This window comes from Eutrema salsugineum, unplaced genomic scaffold (assembly GCF_000478725.1).
Source record: "Eutrema salsugineum unplaced genomic scaffold, Eutsalg1_0 scaffold_9, whole genome shotgun sequence".
Lineage (NCBI taxonomy): Eukaryota > Viridiplantae > Streptophyta > Magnoliopsida > Brassicales > Brassicaceae > Eutrema > Eutrema salsugineum.
The window spans coordinates 6,560,488-6,581,995 of NW_006256342.1; the positions used below are offsets into that span (position 1 = coordinate 6,560,488).

The 21,508-nt window shown below is 37.3% G+C and overlaps 2 protein-coding genes across 2 annotated transcripts; one reads left to right on the plus strand and one right to left on the minus strand.

Annotated features, from left to right (window-relative positions):
- Window positions 1-436: 436 nt before the first annotated feature.
- LOC18008514 lies at window positions 437-843 on the minus strand. The gene has a single exon (XM_024156189.1). The coding sequence runs from the start codon at window positions 822-824 to the stop codon at window positions 549-551; it is 276 nt and encodes a 91-aa protein (XP_024011957.1). The 5' UTR covers window positions 825-843; the 3' UTR covers window positions 437-548.
- Window positions 844-14,192: 13,349 nt separating this feature from the next.
- LOC18008375 (receptor protein kinase-like protein ZAR1) lies at window positions 14,193-17,430 on the plus strand. The gene is made up of 2 exons (XM_006391205.2): window positions 14,193-15,985; window positions 16,577-17,430. Exons 1-2 carry the CDS (start codon window positions 14,488-14,490, stop codon window positions 17,248-17,250), a joined length of 2,172 nt encoding a protein of 723 aa, XP_006391267.1. The 5' UTR covers window positions 14,193-14,487; the 3' UTR covers window positions 17,251-17,430.
- The last annotated feature ends 4,078 nt before the right edge of the window (window positions 17,431-21,508 follow it).

Here is a 21,508-nt window from a genome sequence, read left to right on the forward strand (position 1 = left end):
CAGCTCTGAAATGTGAGTTTATTCTTTTTCAGAATACGCGTTTCTTATAAAACATACAAAAAAAGTCTCCTACAAGTTGTGACATATTCTTCATCTTTCTCTTCTTTCTTATTCAGCTATGAGACGGCCACAGATTGGAAATAAAGCTCAGAAGCTAGAAGAAGAGCCCAACTCAGGATGAGAGTTGTTTATTGACTAGTAAACGTTATTGTCCTGATCCAGGTTTTGGTAGTATTCTTAAAAATATGATCTAGTAAGGTTCTTGTCGAATTACAGTTATAAAAAATTGTGTTAAACCGTCGTATTTGTGAAAGAAACGCAATCTACTATTATCATTTACATGAGTTCTTTGTTTATCTTACTCCTAACGGCTTCAGTAATCACTAATTTGGTCAAAACTTCATTGAAATATTGTATAGTAAATCTGATTCAATTATTCAAGGTTTCCAATAAATGAAAAAGAGCATCACGCCATATGTATTGATGAAAGACTTGAAAATTGTAATCACCAAGGATGGAGAAATGCCATGGAAACAACATTTTGGCTCTCAATACTGAGTAGTGTTGTTTGGGATTTTGCCTTGTTTCAACTGAGAAAGAGCATATTCACCAGTACGGATGAGATCGGCAACGTTGTGTTTCGAGATCTCCTCGGAGCCAAACAAGAAGATGGTCTTAACCTCAGCTTTCTTTGCGAGTCTTGAAGCGTAGCTAAGCTGCAGCTTTGGTGAGTTAAGGCTCCTCAGTAATTGACGGTACAAGGAAAGAACTTTTCCTCTGTTCTTTGCAGCTTCTTGTGCTGTTAACCATATCAAGCTCGTCATGACGAAAATGGAACACGAGAAGAGAATGTCCCTGTAACCAAAAAAAAAAAAAAAAGGGGAAATGTTTCACTGGGTAATTTCGTCGAGCAACTGATGCGCAAATAACAAAAACACCAAACGAATACTAACTTAATAGTGATGATACATTGCTAAAAGAAAAGGAATTAAAGGAAATGCTTGAAATTTATCACACCTTCAGATCGGAAATTTCAGTTGTGGGGAAGTCAAATCCGATATATATCCAATCCACCAGCGGCAAACAAAATAATGAAGAGAAAACAAAAATTTCCCTTTTGCCTATTTGTCACGACAAAAAAAAACAATGCTTGAATTTGTCCAAACCGAACCAAAAGTAAGCCCGACCCAAACCAGATTTTGGTTTTATAAAACACTTTCGTCCTGAATCCTAGGGTTATTTATAGGAGTTTATTATTGCTGCTCTCTAACTCGAATTCGCGGCAAAAATATAACTCGTCGCTGTTTTCATCATCCTCTCCATGTCCGAAGCTAATCTATCGCGTAAGCGAAATAAGCCGGAAGATGAGTTGGAGACTAAACCGAGTCTGAAGAAAAAAAATCAGAGGAGAAGGAGACAACTAAAGGAAGTGTCGAGTTGTTGGAGACAAAGTCTGATCAGGCTAATTTATTTGGCAAGCGAAAGCTGGGAGATGATTTGGGGACCAAACCGGCTCTGAGGGAACATAAGGATAATTCAGAGGAGAAGGAGACAACGAAAGGATTTGGTGATACTCTCCAGGAAATCAAAGGAAGGGTCGAGTTTTTGGAGACAAAGTCTGATCAGACTAATTTATGTCTGATCAGAAATTTACATATTCTACTGTTTGTTTGTTAGATATTTTGGACAAGTTTATGTTCAGTTTAAGCATCTTGTTCTTATCATCTCTCCGATTTTGTTGAGGTACCTCTTCTTCTTATTATCTTCATAACATGTCAAGGCTCTAGCGTTTAATAACACAACTGTTGCCACTAAGTCGAAAGATGACCTTACAGATGACTTATATCAACTGTTGCTACTTTTTGCTGTTATGTTAATTCCTCCCTCCTTAAAACGTGCTAACACACTTGGCTATTAAATTCAGGAATCTGTCTTACCAAAAAAGACTCTCCTTGTTAAGAATCTCGTTCACTACACTTTAATATCAGATATGTAAGTAGCATCTTAAATTTCCACTTCCGTTCTCGGAGCAAAAGCTTTTCATGGCTCATGTTTTATCCTTCCATTTTGACAGCATCGATTTCTTCAAAGATGTTGGGCAAGTTGTTCGTGTTCGACTTGTTGTAGACCCCAAGAAGCTCAGGAGTAATTAAGTTTAAGTTGGGCTATGGCTTTGTTGAGTTTGCTTCTGCTAACGAAGCAAAGAAGGTGAGAGTAGTTTATAGTAATGATCAAAAAAGTATTTATCAGAAAAGTAGTGTATACTTGTGATGAACAATATACAAGTAGTTATCTGAAAGTAGGATTGTTGATTAAACCTTTCATACTGTAGGCGCTGCAAGAGAAGAACGGTGAATACTTGCACGAGCGTAGGATTCTTCTTACTGATGTGGCTGATAAGGGAGCTACATCACCCAAGTAAATTTATTCATGCTACGGAGATTTGTTTGTGTAACTTATCGCTAGAGTTTTGATTCCATTACAGACGATTAACACATTGATTTTTGTTATTTAGGTATTGCATAGATCACAAGGTTTGTTCAACTATTTGCATCTTGAGTTTGTTATCAAAGGCACATTGTGTGATGTTTTTGGTATACATGGAGAGATGACACGGCTTTTTGAGACCAAACCGGATTTGAAGCTTTGGTAAGGAACTTAAACTGTTTGCCTTTTGACTGTTTTGTTATCAAGAGCACATTGGGTGATGTTTTTGGTATATTCCAGGTACGAAGACAAACAATCTCTCCTTGATTTGGAGATTGAGACCAAACGGGATCTGAGGAAACGTACCTACGAACCGTTTCTGAAGAATCAGGAAGTAAAATCTCGTTGGTGCGGTAAGAAGACTGCTTTCACTGAGGACGACTGATCCGAGAAGATGAAGCTCTTTGGTGTTTTTAACTTGTGATACAATGCAAACTTAGGAATCGAAAACTTATTTTGGATAATCTGAACCCGATGAAACGTATGCAAAGCTTATAAAACTTTTTATTACCAATAACATAATTTTCTGTAATGTATGATATCTTGGGCGTGAACCATCACCTTGCTCAATGCAATGCTCTGGAAATGAAGCTCAAACAAATTGCAAAATTACAAACAAAATAGTCCTTTACACATAGAAATCAGCAAATATCATAATTGCATTTGAAACAAAAAGTCTTTATAAAATTTTCCCAGACATAGATATAGGTATTCTATAGAGATATATAGAGATAATGAAAATTATCCGAATTTGGTGGTCGTGGTGATGGAGCATTTTCGATTTTGTGGTTGAAGCTATGTACATGAACAATATACTTGATACGAAGGTTAGATCTGATGCATCAAAACTAATGACTGAATAATATTTTCTTTCTAAAAATAGACATTCTATACACAAAAGTTAGCAAATAGAAAATTTTCATTTAATAAGAGAAAATGACAAACGTTTGTGTATTTTGCTCATTCATATATAGATCTTCTATATGAAGAAAATATAGTATATAAATTTTCTTACACTTTACTCATCTATATTGAATTATCATATACACTTCTGCTAATTCCTCTTTTGCTCTCAACTCGAATTACCGGCAAAACCGCAAAATAACACTATAGTAGTGATGAAAAGTATATTTTAATCATTTGAAAATATACTAAGTAGTTATATGAAAGTAGGTTTGCTGAGTATATTTTTTTTATACTGTAGGCGCTGCGAGAGTAGAATAAGCGTTCGTTTATTCTTGAGGCGGCTGAGATAGCTCCATACCTTTTCCGACCCAAGTAAATTGATTTTCCATTATGGAGATTCGATTCTCTAACTTATTGCTATAGTTTTGATGTCATGACATAAGATTAACGCTATTATTTCTCTTTGATTAGATACATCCTTGCAGAGAAGCTTTGGTAAGGGACTTAACTGTTTGCCTTTTTTACATTTTTGTTATCAAGAGCACATTTGGTGATGTTTTTGGTATATTCCAGGTACGAAAACAACCTTCGAGACCAAACCGGATCTTAAGCTTTTGCAAGGGACTTAACTAGTTACATTTTGAGTTTTGTTATCAAGAGCACTCTGGGTGATGTCTTTGGTATATTCCAGTTACGAAGAAAACCTTCAGCTATTTGGCCTTGATTTGGAGAACCAAGAGGAAAAACCTCTTTGGTGCGGTAAGAAGAAAATCTTCTCTGACGATGATTGATAAGAGAAGATGAAGCTCTTTTGTGTGTTTTGAACTTGTGATACAAGCTCTTCTATCTCTGACTGTTCTATACTCTAGTCTTGTGTGAGAAGAACAAACTTTTGCTTCTACAAACGCCAGATATGGGATAGTAGTTTTTGTTTTAGTGGTTTTATAGTTTGATCCTGGTAATTTAGAAGCATATATATTATGAACTAATTAGTAACCATTTTCTATCAAACGAAATCCGAGAGTATTCATTACTACCATACGTTAAAAGTTGATTTTCTTATCTTGATTAGTATAGGTAAGGTATGTGTTTTAGCCTCTAAGTATAAGACTAGAGCATAAAATGGTATGTTGCGTTTTAGGTAACGAGATCTAACGTTTTCAAACTACAACATTGATAAGTCTTTGATATGGTATTAGTAATCTATCAGGAGAAGAAAAAGGTATGGGATATGTTTTTTAGTTGGTTTTCTTCTTCTCATATAAAACCAGCTAAAAAACATTACTATCAGTATTTAGTGGAAACAAAACAAAAAATTAAAATACTGATTAATTTATCACTAACACCTAAAAATGTTATCCGTCATCGTATGCCAGATACAATGGAAGTGATTGTATTTCTGTTATCTATACATATGCTTGCCCGTGGCCGAGATATATGAAATTTAAAAAAAAAAAAAATCTGTGAAAATGACATGATTAAATATTATTATTACACCTTTCCTTAGGAAACATCTGCAAATTCAAGAATTTAACAAGACTAGTTCCGGCTGAAGATTGGACAAAAGGAGATTGTATTAAAATGATACAGAAAAGAGCATTAAAATTGGACTTACAAAACCATCTTTTAGAGCCTTGACATCCGAATATTCGTCCGTATGTTCTTGTTCTTTATAAGTTACATACAAACTGCAGTTGCACACAAACATAGTCAGAATCTCCAACACAATGCTACACACTAAATATCCAAAGGGTTTTCTTATCTACCTCTAGGCAGAAGTATTTCTTAACACGGCTATATCAGTTTTTACCAGCAACACCAACCGATTCAATCTCAACAATACTTTTTTTTTGTCGTCTCAATTATTATCTATTTATTTTCCTTATAAATCGGGTCTACAACTCCTCCTCAAAAGACAATATGGGAGGAAAAATAAAACAACATAGACCTAACGATAGAGATAATAATAAAAAAAAAAGATGAGAAAATAATATGACTTGGGTGCAAAGCAAAAGGATTACGGTTTCTTGAGAGAAACTCATCCAAATGGTGGGATCAATGAGTGCATCATAAAAAATATATATGTATAGATAAAAATGAGTGCATCACCTTCTTCCAATATGCTGATCTCATCATTACTAATCTTGGTGTAATATATCATTCAGAATTCCAAATCATCACTATATTCTTTATAGGGAATGATTTTCCCGATGTTCACACCGTAGTGAGAGATCCGAGACGATATATGCATGGTTCTAGCATAGCACGTGGATGCGTGGTTTGTTGGTCCATATTTTCTTCTTCATCTTCTTCCTTTCTCATGATACCAGCCAAAACCAAGTAAGTCTGGAAGGATGGCGAATAATAATACAAAAAGTAAAGCCACTTTCGATATTAGCAACAATGGCGATGACATAAATTAAACGTCATACATTATTTTTCTCGAGTAGACAGTATATGTATATTTTGAATTTTAAGATATAAAAACTCGAATAAGATCCAAGAGGCAACAATATCTCGGCACCCGCAGTTGGTCTAGATTAAAAGGAATTAATACCTTATTTTATTAAAAAAATTATTTAATCTCATTTTGTAAGCTGTCTCTCATCATTAATCGATCTTAAATAAGATAATATCATATATAATTCATGCTTTCATTTGCTACTAAGCTCATGCTTTCTTTTGCTTCTAAGCATGTTTCAATGATTGGAGGGTGACATTAAAATTTTATTTTGTTAATTAATGATCAAGATTCCTTTTAATCTATTGATTACAAAAAGAATTGATTGTATAAAATTGCATTTAGTTGGTTCGCAAAGTTGCAATAATAAGAAAAAAGTTTCTAATACTCAAGGAGTATAATTTTACCAACAAAATATCCTATGATATTTTGAGACTTCGAAGGACTACAAGCACGTGTCAAAGGCATGGTTTTTGGTTCGGCGGCTAAGTGGGGGACAGTAACAGTTCCCAAGGAGTTACTGATACGATTATGCTCAGTTGTTATTAATCCCTCGTCCACTTAATCCATCTGTTTATGACACTAATCTTTGTGAGGACCACTACAGCATTTTCTTCACTTTTTTAATTAAGTAAAATTGCTGGCAGTTAATTCCACATGTCATGCTATTTACCTTTTTTTCAGAGTCTAAAAGTCACAACTCACAACTATACTCACAGTCAGTAAAAAGTGATGAAATCGATTTATCGTAAAAAATAAAACCGTAAAGTGATTTAGTAGAAATTGGGTTTGGTTGGTAACGAATAAAAAGTGTATGGATTTGATCATGAGTTAAAAAAATGTTCAGGATTAGCGATATCATCAATTTTTTAAATTATTTTGACATACTTTTTGCTGAACAAATATAAATAAATTAAAACGGATTGGAAATTCAAACTGGAACTATAAAATTTATATAAGTAATATCATATATGTAAGACCGCGAAAATTCGATTGAAATCACGAATAGAAAATAACAATATTATAAACGATATGTTAAGGTAAGAGATTAAAACGAGAGTTTGAAAACCGATTGAAAACAGACGAAAACACGGAGTCGAGATATGATCTTTTTCCTTAACTCAATAAATCGCCTGTAATATGTGACGGTTTGTTGCGATTTTTGAATCCCAGGATACAACCATGATGAGACTATTACGCAACACCCGTAATAGAATCTGCGAACTAAAATACTACGCTATAACTCTCGAGACACTTACGATATTAAGACGAGAGGGATTTGCTGTGTGTTTGGAGTATTCGAAAATTCAATTCTTAATTCGATGATATAGAATGAGAGAAGAGGGCGTCTATTTATACTGGAAGGTTCAGCTTGATCCGCAAGGAATAAGCTTTTGCGAAAAGGAATATTAGAAATATTCTCCTATTTCCGCGAGTAAAAGGATTCGGAAATCTTCCGTTATTATCTGGACGCAATCTTTTCTTTCCTAAGATTTATCCTTTCAATATGCAAAAAATATTTCGCAGGAACTAAGAAGCCCACGACCCACACCCAGCTATATAGAGCCCAAGAGCCCAAGAGCCCAAGAGTCCTAAGAGCCAATTAAAAAATGCAACGAGCAACGAGTCCGAGCCCGAGCCCGGCACCGGCACCGGCACCGGCGACGGCGGCGGCGGCGGCGCGCGTAGGTGTTTTTGCATAATGCCCTTTTACTTCCACAATGCTGTTGACCCTTATTGTGAGAAGGTCATATTTATACAAGAGATTTTTCTCCTTTGTGAGCAATGTGGGACAAATACACTTCCACTAAACTTCCACTTTTAGTTATAGCCAATAGGAACATTTCATTTCCATAGGCTCAAACCCAAATCTCAAATGAATTTATAAGGCCCATTTGCTTATTAAACTTCATTTCTTATTCACACACAAACTCAATATTACAAGTCCAAATGCTTATTAATATTGGGTTCCAACAATCCCCCACATGAATAGAAATGATTCTATACATATGCAGACTCGATAGACTATGCAGACTAGACTCAAACTAGACTACTGACTCGACAGACGGACTTTTCGAGAGTATAAGCGAAAACTAACTGTGTCTGAGGAAGTAGCGTTTTTCAGCCTTGAACTACTCATTGTTAATATCTGTCGGATTTACTCTCCAGGAAGTGAACATGATGTCTTGAACCACCCGGATTTTGGTGTAAACCAAATCAACAGATACAACCCAGCTTTGTCTTCTCGTAGCATTCAGTTCTCTATTGTGTTCATTGTGGCCTTGAACGTGCCTGGTTTATCATGAGTGAACTTGGAGAGTATAGCCTTGTCTTCGTTCTCCTAGAAACGGCCTCATTTCACGCTCACTAGGTGATTGCCAAGTACCTGTCACATACACAGAAAGTATCCTGTTATACTCTATATACATGTATATGAAGGCTATGGTCTTATCATTAAAAGCCATAAAGCTTAACCTTACATAATTACAGGAAGCACTGTTTATCATCATGGAAATTGAGCATTTTTCAGTGCTTTTCTCAGATTCTGCTTGATTTAGTTGTCCCTTTGAACCAACCTCTTGGGATCTCCAATTGCGTAGGTGGGGTTTCCATCAAATATCCTCTTTCATGATAGGCAATAAGCCTATTCCCTTAGATGATTTAATGATTTGATCTCGCGGCAAGCTTTTGGTGAACGGATCCGCTAAATTTTCCGCTGACTTGATGTAATCAACCGTGAGTACACCACTTGAGATCAGATGCCTAATGGTCTTATGTCGTCTTCGTATGTGACGAGACTTGCCATTATACAGATTATTTAGTGCCTGAGAAATAGCCGACTGACTATCACAGTGTACACGTAATGCTGGCACTGGTTTTTCCCACATCGAGATATCTTCCAGGAAGTTCCGAAGCCACTCTGCTTCTTCGGCTACTTTGTCTAAAGCTATGAACTCTGACTCCATGGTTGATCGGGCTAGGAGTGTCTGTTTGGAAGATTTCCAGTATACTGCTGCTCCAGCGAGTGTGAAGACATATCCACTTGTGGATTTGGAATTTCTAGAATCTGAAATCCAATTGGCATCACTATACCCTTCTAACACTGCTGGTTCTTTACCAAAATTGTAGCCCATAACTCTTAGTGTATCGCAAATAGTTCAACACTCTAGTTATTGTTTTCCAATGAGTATGACCTGGATTACTTGTGTAGCGACTTAACATGTTTACCGCATGCGCTAGATCGGGTCTTGTACAATTGGTCAAGTACATCAGACTTCCAATTACCCGTGCATACTCCACCTGTGATACTGGTTCACCTGTGTTCTTGGTTAGGTGAACTTGCATATCCATTGGAGTTTTTGCGGTTCCATTCGAGTAGGTCTTAAACCTCTCTAGGATCTTTTCAGCATAGTGATCTTGAGACAGAGTAATTCCATCTGAAGTACGAATGATCTTAATCCCAAGAATGACATCTGCAAGTCCCATGTCTTTCATGTCAAATTTCCCATTGAGCATGTTCTTGGTTTGTTGAATGATATCTTTGTTACTGCCAATAATCAGCATGTCATCTACATACAGACATAGTAAGATGTATCCGTTTGGAGTACATTTGTAGTAGATGCATTTATCACATTCGTTAATGCTGAAACCATTTGACATCATCACATTGTCAAACTTTTCGTGCCATTGTTTTGGAGCTTGTTTCAGTCCATACAATGATTTCACGAGTCTACACACTTTGTGCTCTTGACCCTTAACCTCGAAACCTTCGGGTTGTTTCATGTATATTTCTTCTTCTAAATCACCATTTAGAAAGGCAGTTTTAACATCCATCTGATGGATTTCCAAGCCTCGCAAGGCTGCTACGCCAATCAATATTCTGATCGAAGTTATTCTCGTAACTGGAGAATAGGTGTCAAAGAAATCTAGACCTTCTTTTTGTCTGAATCCTTGCACCACAAGGCGTGCCTTGTACTTATCTATCGAACCATCAGCTTTCAGCTTGGTCTTGAAGATCCATTTACACCCTAGTGCTTTGAACCCTTGAGGTAAGTCAATTATCTCATAGGTATGATTCTGCATTATATAACTCATCTCACTATTGACAGTGTCCTTCCAATAAGGAGCTTCTGGTGTAGACATGGCTTCTGTGTAAGATCTTGGTTCATTCTCGACAAGAAAGACCATCATGAAATCTTCACCAAAAGATTTTTCCTTACGAGCTCTTTTGCTTCATCGAGGTTCATCTTCAACCTATTCTACTTCCATCTCATTTACAGAAGTAGTCACATCTCTTTCTTCACGAGTGCGTTTAGTAGTTTGCTTATCTTTATATGGAAACATGTGTTCAAAGAAAGAAGCATTCCTTGATTCCATGATAGTATTCACTTGGACATCTGATACATCTGACTTTTGTACCAGAAATCGATAAGCACTACTATTGTGAGCATATCCGTTAAAGATACAGTCCACAGTCTTAGGTCCAATTGTGACCTTCTTTGGAGGTGGCACTGCGACTTTTGCTAAGCACCCCCACACTTTCAGGTATTTCTACGAAGGTACATTACCTTTCCAAAGTTCATACGGTGTTCTGCCAGTTACCTTATGAGGTATTTTGTTGAGGATATAATTTGTGGTGAGCAGTGCTTCCCCCCACAGATTCTGGGGTGTCCCGGATTCCTACAACATTGCATTCATCATCTCCTTCAGAGTTTGGTTCTTTCTTTCCGCAACTCCATTGGATTCAGGTGAATAAGGGGCTGTAGTTTGATGGATGATTCCGTTTATCTGGCAAAACTCCTTGAAAGATCCATCATATTCTCCACCCCTATCACTTCTGACCATTTTGATGGTCTTTGCCAGTTGCTTTTCAACTTCGAGTTTGTACTCTTTAAATTTGTCCAAGACTTCATCTTTACTACGCAGCAAATACACGTAACAGTACCTTGTACAATCATCAATGAAAGTCACAAAATACTTTTTACCACCTCTTGATGGTAGATATTTTAAATCGCACAGACCCAAGAGGTTCGGTAGTTCGTTCAACATGAGGTGATGGTGTTTTCGTGAGCTTGGACACAAATTTCACATTTGTCTTTGCTAATTTTGCACTTTGGAATCACGTTCAAATTCATCAGTCTTTGAATAGACTTGTAATTAACATGTCTCAAACGTTCATGCCAAATATTAGAAGACTCAACCACATAAGCAACTGGATTCTTATTAATTAAATCTTTGGAATCAGGTACAACTTTGTTTTTCTTCAGGATTGTCATTACAGACATTTCGATCAATCCTGACTTAACATAACCTTTTCCTATGAAAACACCATTCTTCCTAAGTATCAGCTGGTCAGACTCAAAGTTGATTGCAAAACCATGCTTGCTCATTAGAGTACCAGAGATCAGGTTCTTCCTCATGTCTGGAACATGCTTCACGTTGTTGAGAGTAACCTCCATGCCTGAAGTCATCTTCAATACAAATTTTCCAGTACCTTCAATCTTGGACTGGAAGACGTTTCCCATCTTCAATTGATCATCAGTCTTGCACTTCTGATAGGTACTGAACATTTCTCTGTCAATACAGATGTGTGTGGTTGCACCTGTGTCATACCACCACGCCTTGGGGTTCTCTTCCACCAAGTTAGCCTCTATAACCATTACACACAAGTCTGTTTCAGTCAAGTGAGCTTGGTTGTTCTCAGACTTAGCCTTTCGGCGACACTCTGAAGACTTATGTCCAAGCTTGTCGCAGTAGTTGCACTTCCCATTGAACTTGTTTTTCATGGGTGCTTGACCTTGCTTCTTGAAGCTAGTGTTGTTTCGTGGAGGAAACTTGTTAGGCACAGCCTTGTTGGATGGTTTGCCTTTGCCCTTTTTCCTGTACTCAGCCACGTTTGCATCATGGGTCATGATCTGACCATCTTCTTTTCCAACTTTGTCACGTTTTAGTGACTCATTCTGCAATCTGGAGATCAGATTTGCCAGAGACAGAGCCTTTAGCTTGTAAGCAAGATAGTTCTGGAAGTCTGCCCAACTTGGAGGTATCTTCTCATTGAAGCAGTTCACCGTGAATGTCTCACATAGCTTCATTCCTTCAGTCCTAATCTCTTGAAAGATTAATTCCAGCTCGTGCACTTGTGGCATGATGGGACGAGAATCCACCATCTCAAACTTGAGGAGTTTCGCTGTAGCGAATTTCCCAGAGCCGACATTGTACGACTTGTACTTCTTTTCCAAAGCATCCCAAAGTTCTTTGGAAGTTTTGACCTCACTGTACACATCGAAAAGCTGGTCCACCAGGCGATTTTTGATGTGCCCTTTGCATAGAAAGTCTGAGTGCTTCCATGCTTCAACGGTAGCCAGAATCGTAACATTTTTGTTTCTGTCTGGCACTGTTGGGGGATCCTCTGTGAGGTACTTGCTCAGCTGCATTGACGACAGAAAGAAGTGCATCCTTTCTTGCCATTGCTTGAAGTTCGAACCATCGAACTTGTCGGGCTGAAGTCCTGCGGTTACCGACGCTGGCATCCTGACTTCACCCGAGCTTCCATTGGTAGTCATGTTGACATCACCATCAGTCATAGTTGAATCTGTTCACAGAAGATAACCGAAGTTAGTATTGAGAACCAAGATTCAAAATCAGCAATTAAAACGTTTAAGTCGCTATGAACAACGTTTTTCCGAAAAGGATTCGCTTTGAGTTTCCACAGATATTACCAATAGGTATTCTTAGAACTCGAAAATAGGTGTTCCCAGAATCGTCTTTTGATGACGTTCTTAAACCCTAACACGTTTTTCGGGCCTGTCTAAGACTACCGCATAAACCGTTTCAGAAGATTCGTCTTTAACAGATCAAAAGTTCTACGAAATAGCTAAGAAACTTTCGCAGACACTTTGTAGATCGATTTTAAAAACTCATTTTCTCAAAAACCGTTTATAAGAACTGTTTCGCTAAATTCAATCCGATTCAAGCGATAAGCAGGAAGCGGATTTATTGAGTTAAGATTGTAAGACCGCGAAAATCCGATTGAAATCACGAATAGAAAATAGCAATATTATAAACGATATGTTAAGGTAAGAGATTAAAACGAGAGTTTGAAAACCGATTGAAAACAGACGAAAACACGGAGTCGAGATATGATCTCTTTCCTTAACTCAATAAATCGCCCGTAATGTGTGGCGGTTTGTTGCGATTTTTGAATCCCAGGATACAACCGTGATGAGACTATTACGCAACACCCGTAATAGAATCTGCGAACTAAAATACTACGCTATAACTCTCGAGACACTTACGATATTAAGACGAGAGGGATTTGCTGTGTGTTTGGAGTATTCGAAAATTCGATTCTTAATTCGATGATATAGAATGAGAGAAGAGGGCGTCTATTTATACTGGAAGGTTCAGCTTGATCCGCAAGGAATAAGCTTTTGCGAAAAGGAATATTAGAAATATTCTCCTATTTCCGCGAGTAAAAGGATTCGGAAATCTTCCGTTATTATCTGGACGCAATCTTTTATTTCCTAAGATTTATCCTTTCAATATGCAAAAAATATTTCGCAGGAACTAAGAAGCCCACGACCCACACCCAGCTATATAGAGCCCAAGAGCCCAAGAGCCCAAGAGCCCTAAGAGCCAATTAAAAAATGCAACGAGCAACGAGCCCGATCCCGAGCCCGAGCCCGAGCCCGGCACCGGCACCGGCACCGGCGACGGCGGCGGCGCGCGTATGTGTTTTTACATAATGCTCTTTTACTTCCACAATGCTGTTGATCCTTATTGTGAGAAGGTCATATTTATATAAGAGATTTTTCTCCTTTATGAGCAATGTGGGGCAAATACACTTCCACTAAACTTCCACTTTTAGTTATAGCCAATAAAAACATTTCATTTCCATAGGCTCAAACCCAAATCTCTAATGAATTTATAAGACCTATTTGCTTATTAAACTTCATATTTTATTCATACACAAACTCAATATTACAGGTCCAAATGCTTATTAATATTGGATTTCAACAATATAAATATAAATTATTTTGATATCTTATAGTTCAAAATTTTTTTATTCATATCATGATTCCAATAATTTTAAAAAATAATTATTATTGATAATATGCGAAATAGTGAAATTGTATTTTAAGGTGATCCATGAAATGTTTTAGTAATCATTTTTTGCCCTAAATAAATGCATTTTGGCGTTGACTTCAAAAATTAAAAGTTTATTAAACAAATAAGTGAAATATATACATGAGCTTTTATTACAAGAGCCAAAGTAGATAACCAAAAAATAAGTGGGATCATAGTAGTAATAGACTATAGCGAGCTAGTAGTAAGATACAAGTTTTCCTACTGACAAAAATATTTGTTTTAAGGTATAGTTCAACTATTAAACAACTGATATAATGTTGTTGAAATTATGATTAATTGATTACAAAAATGATAAAAAAGTATAACTAACATAAATAAATACCCTTCCACGACCAAACCAATCCTCCCATTCTTTCGTCACCTTCCTTCGACCCATCGTCTTAATTCCACAAACCTCACTCTCTCTTAATTAAACTCTGAGAGTGAGAGTAAGAAACAAAACAGAAGAAGAAACCTCCAAAAAACAAAAACAAAAATCCAGAGAAATGATCATTCTCTCTCTTCTTCTCCACCTTCTTCTTCATCTCATCAATTCTTCTCCTTCTCTTTCTCTCTCCCCCGACGGCATCTCCCTACTCTCTCTCAAATCCGCCGTCGATCAATCTTCTACCGCCTCCTCCTCCGCTTTCTCCGATTGGAACGACAACAATTCCGATCCTTGCCGTTGGTCCGGCATCTCCTGTATGAACATCTCCGACTCCTCCGGCTCTCGCGTCGTCGGAATCTCACTCGCCGGAAAGCGTCTCCGCGGCTACATCCCGTCGGAGCTCGGCTCGCTCAACTACCTCCGCCGTCTCAACCTCCACAACAACGAGCTTTCCGGCTCGATCCCGGCTCAGCTCTTCAATGCGACGGCGCTTCATAGTCTCTTCCTCTACGGAAACAATCTCTCTGGTTCTCTGCCTCCTTCGATCTGTACCCTTCCTAGGCTTCAGAATCTCGATTTATCTGGAAATTCGCTCTCCGGAGCTCTCTCTCCGGATCTCAAGAAGTGTAAACAGCTTCAACGGTTGATTCTCGCCGCGAACAACTTCTCCGGTGAGATTCCAGGAGAAATTTGGCCGGAGCTGAAGAATCTCGCGCAGCTCGATCTCTCTTCGAACGAATTTACCGGCTCGATTCCCAAAGATCTCGGGGAACTCAAATCGCTCTCCGGTACTCTCAATCTCTCCTTTAACCATTTATCCGGCGAAATCCCCAATTCCCTAGGAAACCTACCTGTCACTGTCTCTCTCGATCTCCGGAGCAACAATTTGACCGGAGAAATTCCTCAAACGGGCTCATTCTCCAACCAAGGACCAACCGCATTCCTCAACAACCCGAAACTATGCGGATTCCCTCTCCAGAAATCGTGCAAAAACACCGACGAAAACTCACCGGAAACTCGAAAATCGCCGGGGAACAATGCGGATTCCAGAAAAGGGCTAAGCACGGGACTAATCGTGCTGATCTCGGTGGCGGACGCCGCGAGTGTAGCCCTAATTGGATTGGTGATAGTTTACTTGTACTGGAAGAAAAAAGACACAGACGGTGGATGCAGCTGCACAGGGAACGAGAAACTCGGCGGTGGTTCGGAGAAAGGAAAACCTTGCTGCTGCATCTCTGGGTTCCCTAAAGAAGACGATTCAGAAGCGGAAGATAACGAGAGAGGAGAGGGTAAAGGAGAAGGAGAGCTTGTAGCGATCGATAAAGGTTTCTCGTTCGAGCTAGACGAGTTGCTAAGAGCTTCTGCGTATGTTCTTGGGAAGAGTGGGTTGGGGATAGTGTACAAGGTGGTGCTCGGGAACGGAGTTCCGGTGGCTGTACGGCGACTTGGAGAAGGAGGAGAACAGAGGTATAAGGAGTTTGTAACGGAGGTTCAAGCGATGGGGAAGGTGAAGCATCCTAATGTGGTGAAGCTAAGAGCTTATTATTGGGCTCCTGATGAGAAACTCTTGATCAGTGACTTTGTCAATAATGGCAGTTTAGCTGATGCTCTTAGAGGTAAGACCTTTACTTTACCCACTACGTGATTGAATTTAATTTACTGAACCAGTGATAGGATTATATGCAATTGAATTGACCATGAAATAAATTATGGGTTGACTTTGTCAACGCCTCTGTATGTTGACGTCAGATTGAGGTTAGATGTGACATACTTTGTTTGTAGGGTCAAGATCTTGTTTTTGCTTTGAAGTGGTGAAAAGATCCCATCTACTAATCCTTCAAGCTTTTTAGTTTTGTTTTATCTACACACACTCCAATTTTTTGTCTTAAACATGTTTTTTTTTGTTAAAAGTGGACTAAGATTTCTTTAATTTTCTTTTATTGTAGTTAAGTAACATGTAAAGTAAAACATGCTCCAGGATTTAGTATATGGTAGAGTCGTAGAGTAGAAGTAATTACTAATTAGTAAAGGAAAGAGACTCAGAGAAACAATGATGAGAGATATGTATTGGAGTAGGAGAGAGAGATGACTTGTGGGCTACGAGTAATGATTCTACTACATACCCACCTCACTGGATCCTTTAGTTGACCCGTCTTTTTCTCATCGTAATTACATTATTGCTTCTTTTTTTATTTTTATTAAAATAGGGAGGAATGGTCAACCATCACCAAGCCTAACATGGTCAACGAGACTAAAGATCGCAAAAGGAGCGGCACGTGGACTAGCGTATCTACACGAGTGCAGCCCAAGAAAGTTAGTACACGGCGACGTCAAGCCTTCAAACATCCTCTTAGACTCATCTTTCACTCCTCACATCTCCGACTTCGGTCTCACACGTCTCATCACCATCACCGCCGCTTCCTCTTCCTCCAACGACCCCTCGACCTCCTCCGCTACCGGCGGTTTCTTAGGCGGAGCTCTCCCTTATACTTCCATCAAACCCTCAGACAGATCTAACGGATACAAAGCACCCGAGGCTCGTCTCCCTGGAAGCAGGCCCACACAGAAATGGGACGTTTACTCCTTTGGTGTCGTGCTCATGGAGCTTCTTACCGGGAAATCGCCGGATTCGTCTCCCATAAGCTCTTCCTCGTCGTCGTCGACGGTGGTTGTTGAGGTGCCGGATTTGGTGAAGTGGGTGAGGAAAGGGTTTGAAGAGGAGACTCCGTTGTCTGATATGGTTGATCCAATGTTGCTACAAGAAGTTCACGCCAAGCAACAAGTCTTGTCCGTTTTCCATCTCGCTCTTGCTTGTACCGAAGGTGACCCTGAAGTTCGTCCACGTATGAAGAATGTCTCCGAGAACATCGACAAAATTTGAATCCATTTTTACTATATTCTTTTTTTTTTCTATTCAATATATCTCGATAGTTCTTACACAAGATGCCCATTAATCACACAATTTCACTCCGGAGTCTAGAGATCAGTCGTCGATCTGTTTTTGTTCAATAATTATTTGTAATGAAAAATTCAATCATATATGGTATAACACTTCTAAAAATGTCCCAAAGTTTGTAAACAAAAAAAATTGTCATGTTACATGAGGATCATAGCACTCTGAAATCTGAACTTTGAGACATTTGCATATTAGGTACAAACTTGCAAAGAAGCTTTGGTAAGGGACTTAAACTGTTTGCCTTTTGACTGTTTTGCTATCAAGAGCACATTGGGTGATGTTTTTGGTATATTCCAGGTACGAAGGCAACCTTCGACAATTTATCCTTGATTTGGAGATGGAGACCAAACAGGATCTGAAGAATCATATCTACAAACCGTTTCTGAAGAAACAAGAGGTAAAATCTCTTTGGTGCGGTAAGAAAACTGCCTTCGCTGAGGACGACTGATCAGAGAAGATCAGAGGACGACTGAGGAGCTTCATCTTCTCTGATCAAGGAGTTGACTAACAGAGAATTAGTCAAGGCATGAATTAGCCAAACGAATGTCGGTACAGGCATGAAAATTCAAATTTTTAAGAGTTGCGGTATGTGTAGGCACAACTCAAGAATACAGGCAGCAAATCGTACCAGGGAAGTCAGTTGAGGCACGAATATGCCGCTTTCCCATAGAAGCCATAACTCACTTTGGATAATCTGATGATCTTAGATGAAATGTCTGCAAATTTAATTGCATATATGTCACATGGTCTGTTGTATCCAGTATTCTAGTACTTAATACGAAAATTTCTTTAAGCTATTAAGTACCCGACAAAAGCCAAATACTAAGTGGATCTTTTGCTGTTTGGACTTCAGACAACTTTGTTTGCCAGAATGAGGTCCACTTAGACCACCTCCAATGCAGGTTCAATAGAGGTTCATCAGTGGGGTCCAAAGGGTTTTTGAGATTTTTTTTTAAAAATCAAAAAGCTTAACTTTCAATGAAACCGTGTCTTCCCATCGAACCCAATGAACCTGTATCATAAGAGTTTCATCCCTAGCTGTCAGCGTCTCATTCGTCTTCAGGTAAGTATGTGTAGGACATCGCTAGCTGTCAATGTTTTATTCGTCGCCAAGTAAATGTGTGTGGAAAAAAATTTATCAGCCATTTCTCTTTCCTGATTCATTACTGTTCAAAAAAAGAAAATATTTTAAAAAATTCCAAAGAACCCCAATATGGAATTCAGAGTTGGACATGATCTTAGTGTTTAGTATTTTGGATTAAAGAATTTAGATAAAAAAATAATAATAATGTAGTTAGTTTTACTTTATTTTAGAAATCTATATATTTAAAGAATATATGTATAGTGGTCCGTCGAAACCAAAACACAAAACCTTACCAAGAGAAGTCTCTTATATTGGGTGTGATTTATGTATGTCAATCGGGCTGGTCTGAGCCAATTACGTCTAAAACCTACAAAATCCATATATATTTGAGCTCATCCCAAAAAAAAATGACGCCTATATTCTAAGACTCGACTGATCCGGACAGGGTTATAAGGCTTTTCTTTAGTTTTTAGGGCTTTTCTTTAACATATTTAAATCATCTAGAAATACTACAGTGTATAGATAACAATTTTAAAAATATGAATGAATGCTAATGTTATTTGGATCACGACAATGTAAACTCATCCAACTAAATGCATGTACAAATCAATGTTTAAATGTTTTTGGTAGAAAATGGAAATGTGAGAGAATTATGATGATTCTGACCAAAGATGACCGAAAATCGAGTATTTGGTTGGATCCAAAATCTCAGAGTGGGTTAATGTTTAGATAGAAAAAACTTGTGTTTTGTGAACCGTCGAGAGAATTAGGTCAAATGATAATATGTGTGAATGTGATTGTGACTGTCCATTGCTCCGAGAGAGTTCGTAAGACTTTTATAGAGTATATCTACTCTGGATCGTATAGCGGATCATATTTTTATTGTTCGGATAGAGTGAATCATTAATTTGAACTGACTCTTTTTATGTTGCATTAAAGTGCTTTTTCCACGCATACTCTTGTTTGTTAGCAATGTTATTTGTACCCAGTTATTCTTGTTTTATATATGTCTCACAGGCTTAGTGCTGTGTGGTTTGTTTGTTCCATAATATAGGCCCCTAAAGGTTCTATGTTCACGTCACTTTCATCTGATCCTGATCTTAATACTGCATAGAGTTAATCTTTCGTCAAATATTTTTTTGGAGTATTTTGAATTATAAGAGATTATTTATTGGAAAAAATAAAAAAGACTTTACTGGACTAATAGAAGATGATGAAGTGTTTTGGTGTTTTTAACTTGTAATATTATACAATTTAAATTTATAATTTTTGCTATTATTAAAATATTAATTTTTTTTTGGAAGTTTTGTATATTGAATTTGTAATTCTATCTATATACTTATTTGTGTAGTGATTTGTTTACGTGTCGCGCTCAGAGCGATTTTCAAAAGTCTTTCGTTTACGTGTCAGTTCTAAAATGAGTTTCAGCTACAAAAAGATATTTTTACCCAATTTACCGATTATGTGTCATTTTTTGATTGGTTATTGTCTGCTGATATGTCAAAAATAACTTAAAACAAACCGGTATAAATTATTATGGTTTAATGCTTAATTTCGCTGTAAAATTAAACCGTTTTTGAAATTATATATAACCAAAATTTATAAAATAATTAAGCAAAAACGTTTTTATATTAAAAAATTCATAAAACGTTTTTTTTAAATGTTTACCATTTTTTATGTTAACAAATTTTAGATAAAATCTAACAAAAATATCAATATTTTATAATTTAGTATAAATATCAAACACTTTTCTCTAATTCTCTCATAACTTTCAAAATTTTCTAATCTCTTCCTTCTTCTTCATTCTAACTAAAAACTCATGAAGTCATCAGGTAAACATATACTAATATATTTCTAAAAAAGTATTAAGATATACATTATAGCCTTACAAAACTCATATACATATCGTTCTATTTTTGTAGCTGTAAACAACCCTTCAAACCCTACAGTAACTACGTTTGACGAAAACCAATTTTCAAGCTGGCTCCAATGTAATTCTAATCACCCAAAAGTTTACTCAAAGTTTGCTTCTCACTGGATCTGGGATTAAAGAAAAAGCCAATGGAAATCATGTTTCATTGATGATGATACTGAGTACTTTGAAGTTTTTTAAGAGGCAAGCCACTAGAGTACTCCGTTATGTCTTCTGAAGACTTACTTAACTCTGTTAAATTGTGATACTATGGTGAATCCTTTACATGTTTGGAGATTTATCTGTCGTTTTTTTTAATTAAGATGCATGATGCCTCATGATTTCTCTTTCTATCATATTTAATTTTTAAAAAGTTACATGTTTTTGTTCTTAAGGATTATTAATTTTGGGAATTTTCTTATTAAACATATCTATTCTACGTATTCTTTTGTATTGCTCAATATTTATTTCATTTGTGATGATGATGAGGAGGAATATGTTGAAGGTGATAATGAAGAAGAGGAATATTGTTGAAGGTGATGATTCTTCTTGTGATGATGGAAGTACTGATAGTGAGGATGATTGTGATGGTGATGGTGACGATGAAACAAATGATTCTGATGGTGATGAAGAGGATGTTGATTATGCTCCTTCTAACAGTGAAGAAGATGTTCATATATCCAACACAGGTTTATCTTCATCAGAAAAAACTGTTACTGTTGATCTTCCTTTACTTAGGACACAAGTCTCAGATTGTGTACAAGAAAAAAACAATGAGGGTTATTTGGAACCTACTATGAAGCCTATTGGATATGATCCAATTGTTTTTGGTGTTTCCTGTTTAACACCTCGGTGGTATGAGACATCTGTTTTCGTGAAGATACTTCGTGTTTGGACCCAGTCTATGCCCAACTCTGAAAAAAGATTGGCTTCCATTTTTTGTGATGAACATGTTTGATATGTAAATTAAAATTTACCACATTCTTTGTCTTTGATTTATTTACTACTTGAATCCTCATACTTCATTTCTATTATTCGTGCAGGGTTCTAAAATTGAAGGTTTGGTCTATGCTCAAATTATGACTTCTTTTCAAAGAGGTTATTTGAAGAAAATTGGATTACAATTCAAAATTTTGAGGTTATTCCTGTTACTGGGTGCTTTCGAGCTACTAAACATCTATCAAAGA

Excerpts from the sequence above, each read along its gene's own strand:
- LOC18008375 (XM_006391205.2), top strand. The coding sequence starts at position 14,488 with ATGATCATTCTCTCTCTTCTTCTCCACCTTCTTCTTCATCTCATCAAT. Across the intron at positions 15,986-16,576 it reads TTTAGCTGATGCTCTTAGAG|GGAGGAATGGTCAACCATCA; the intron begins GTAAGACCTTTA and ends TTATTAAAATAG.
- LOC18008514 (XM_024156189.1), bottom strand. The coding sequence starts at position 824 with ATGACGAGCTTGATATGGTTAACAGCACAAGAAGCTGCAAAGAACAGA.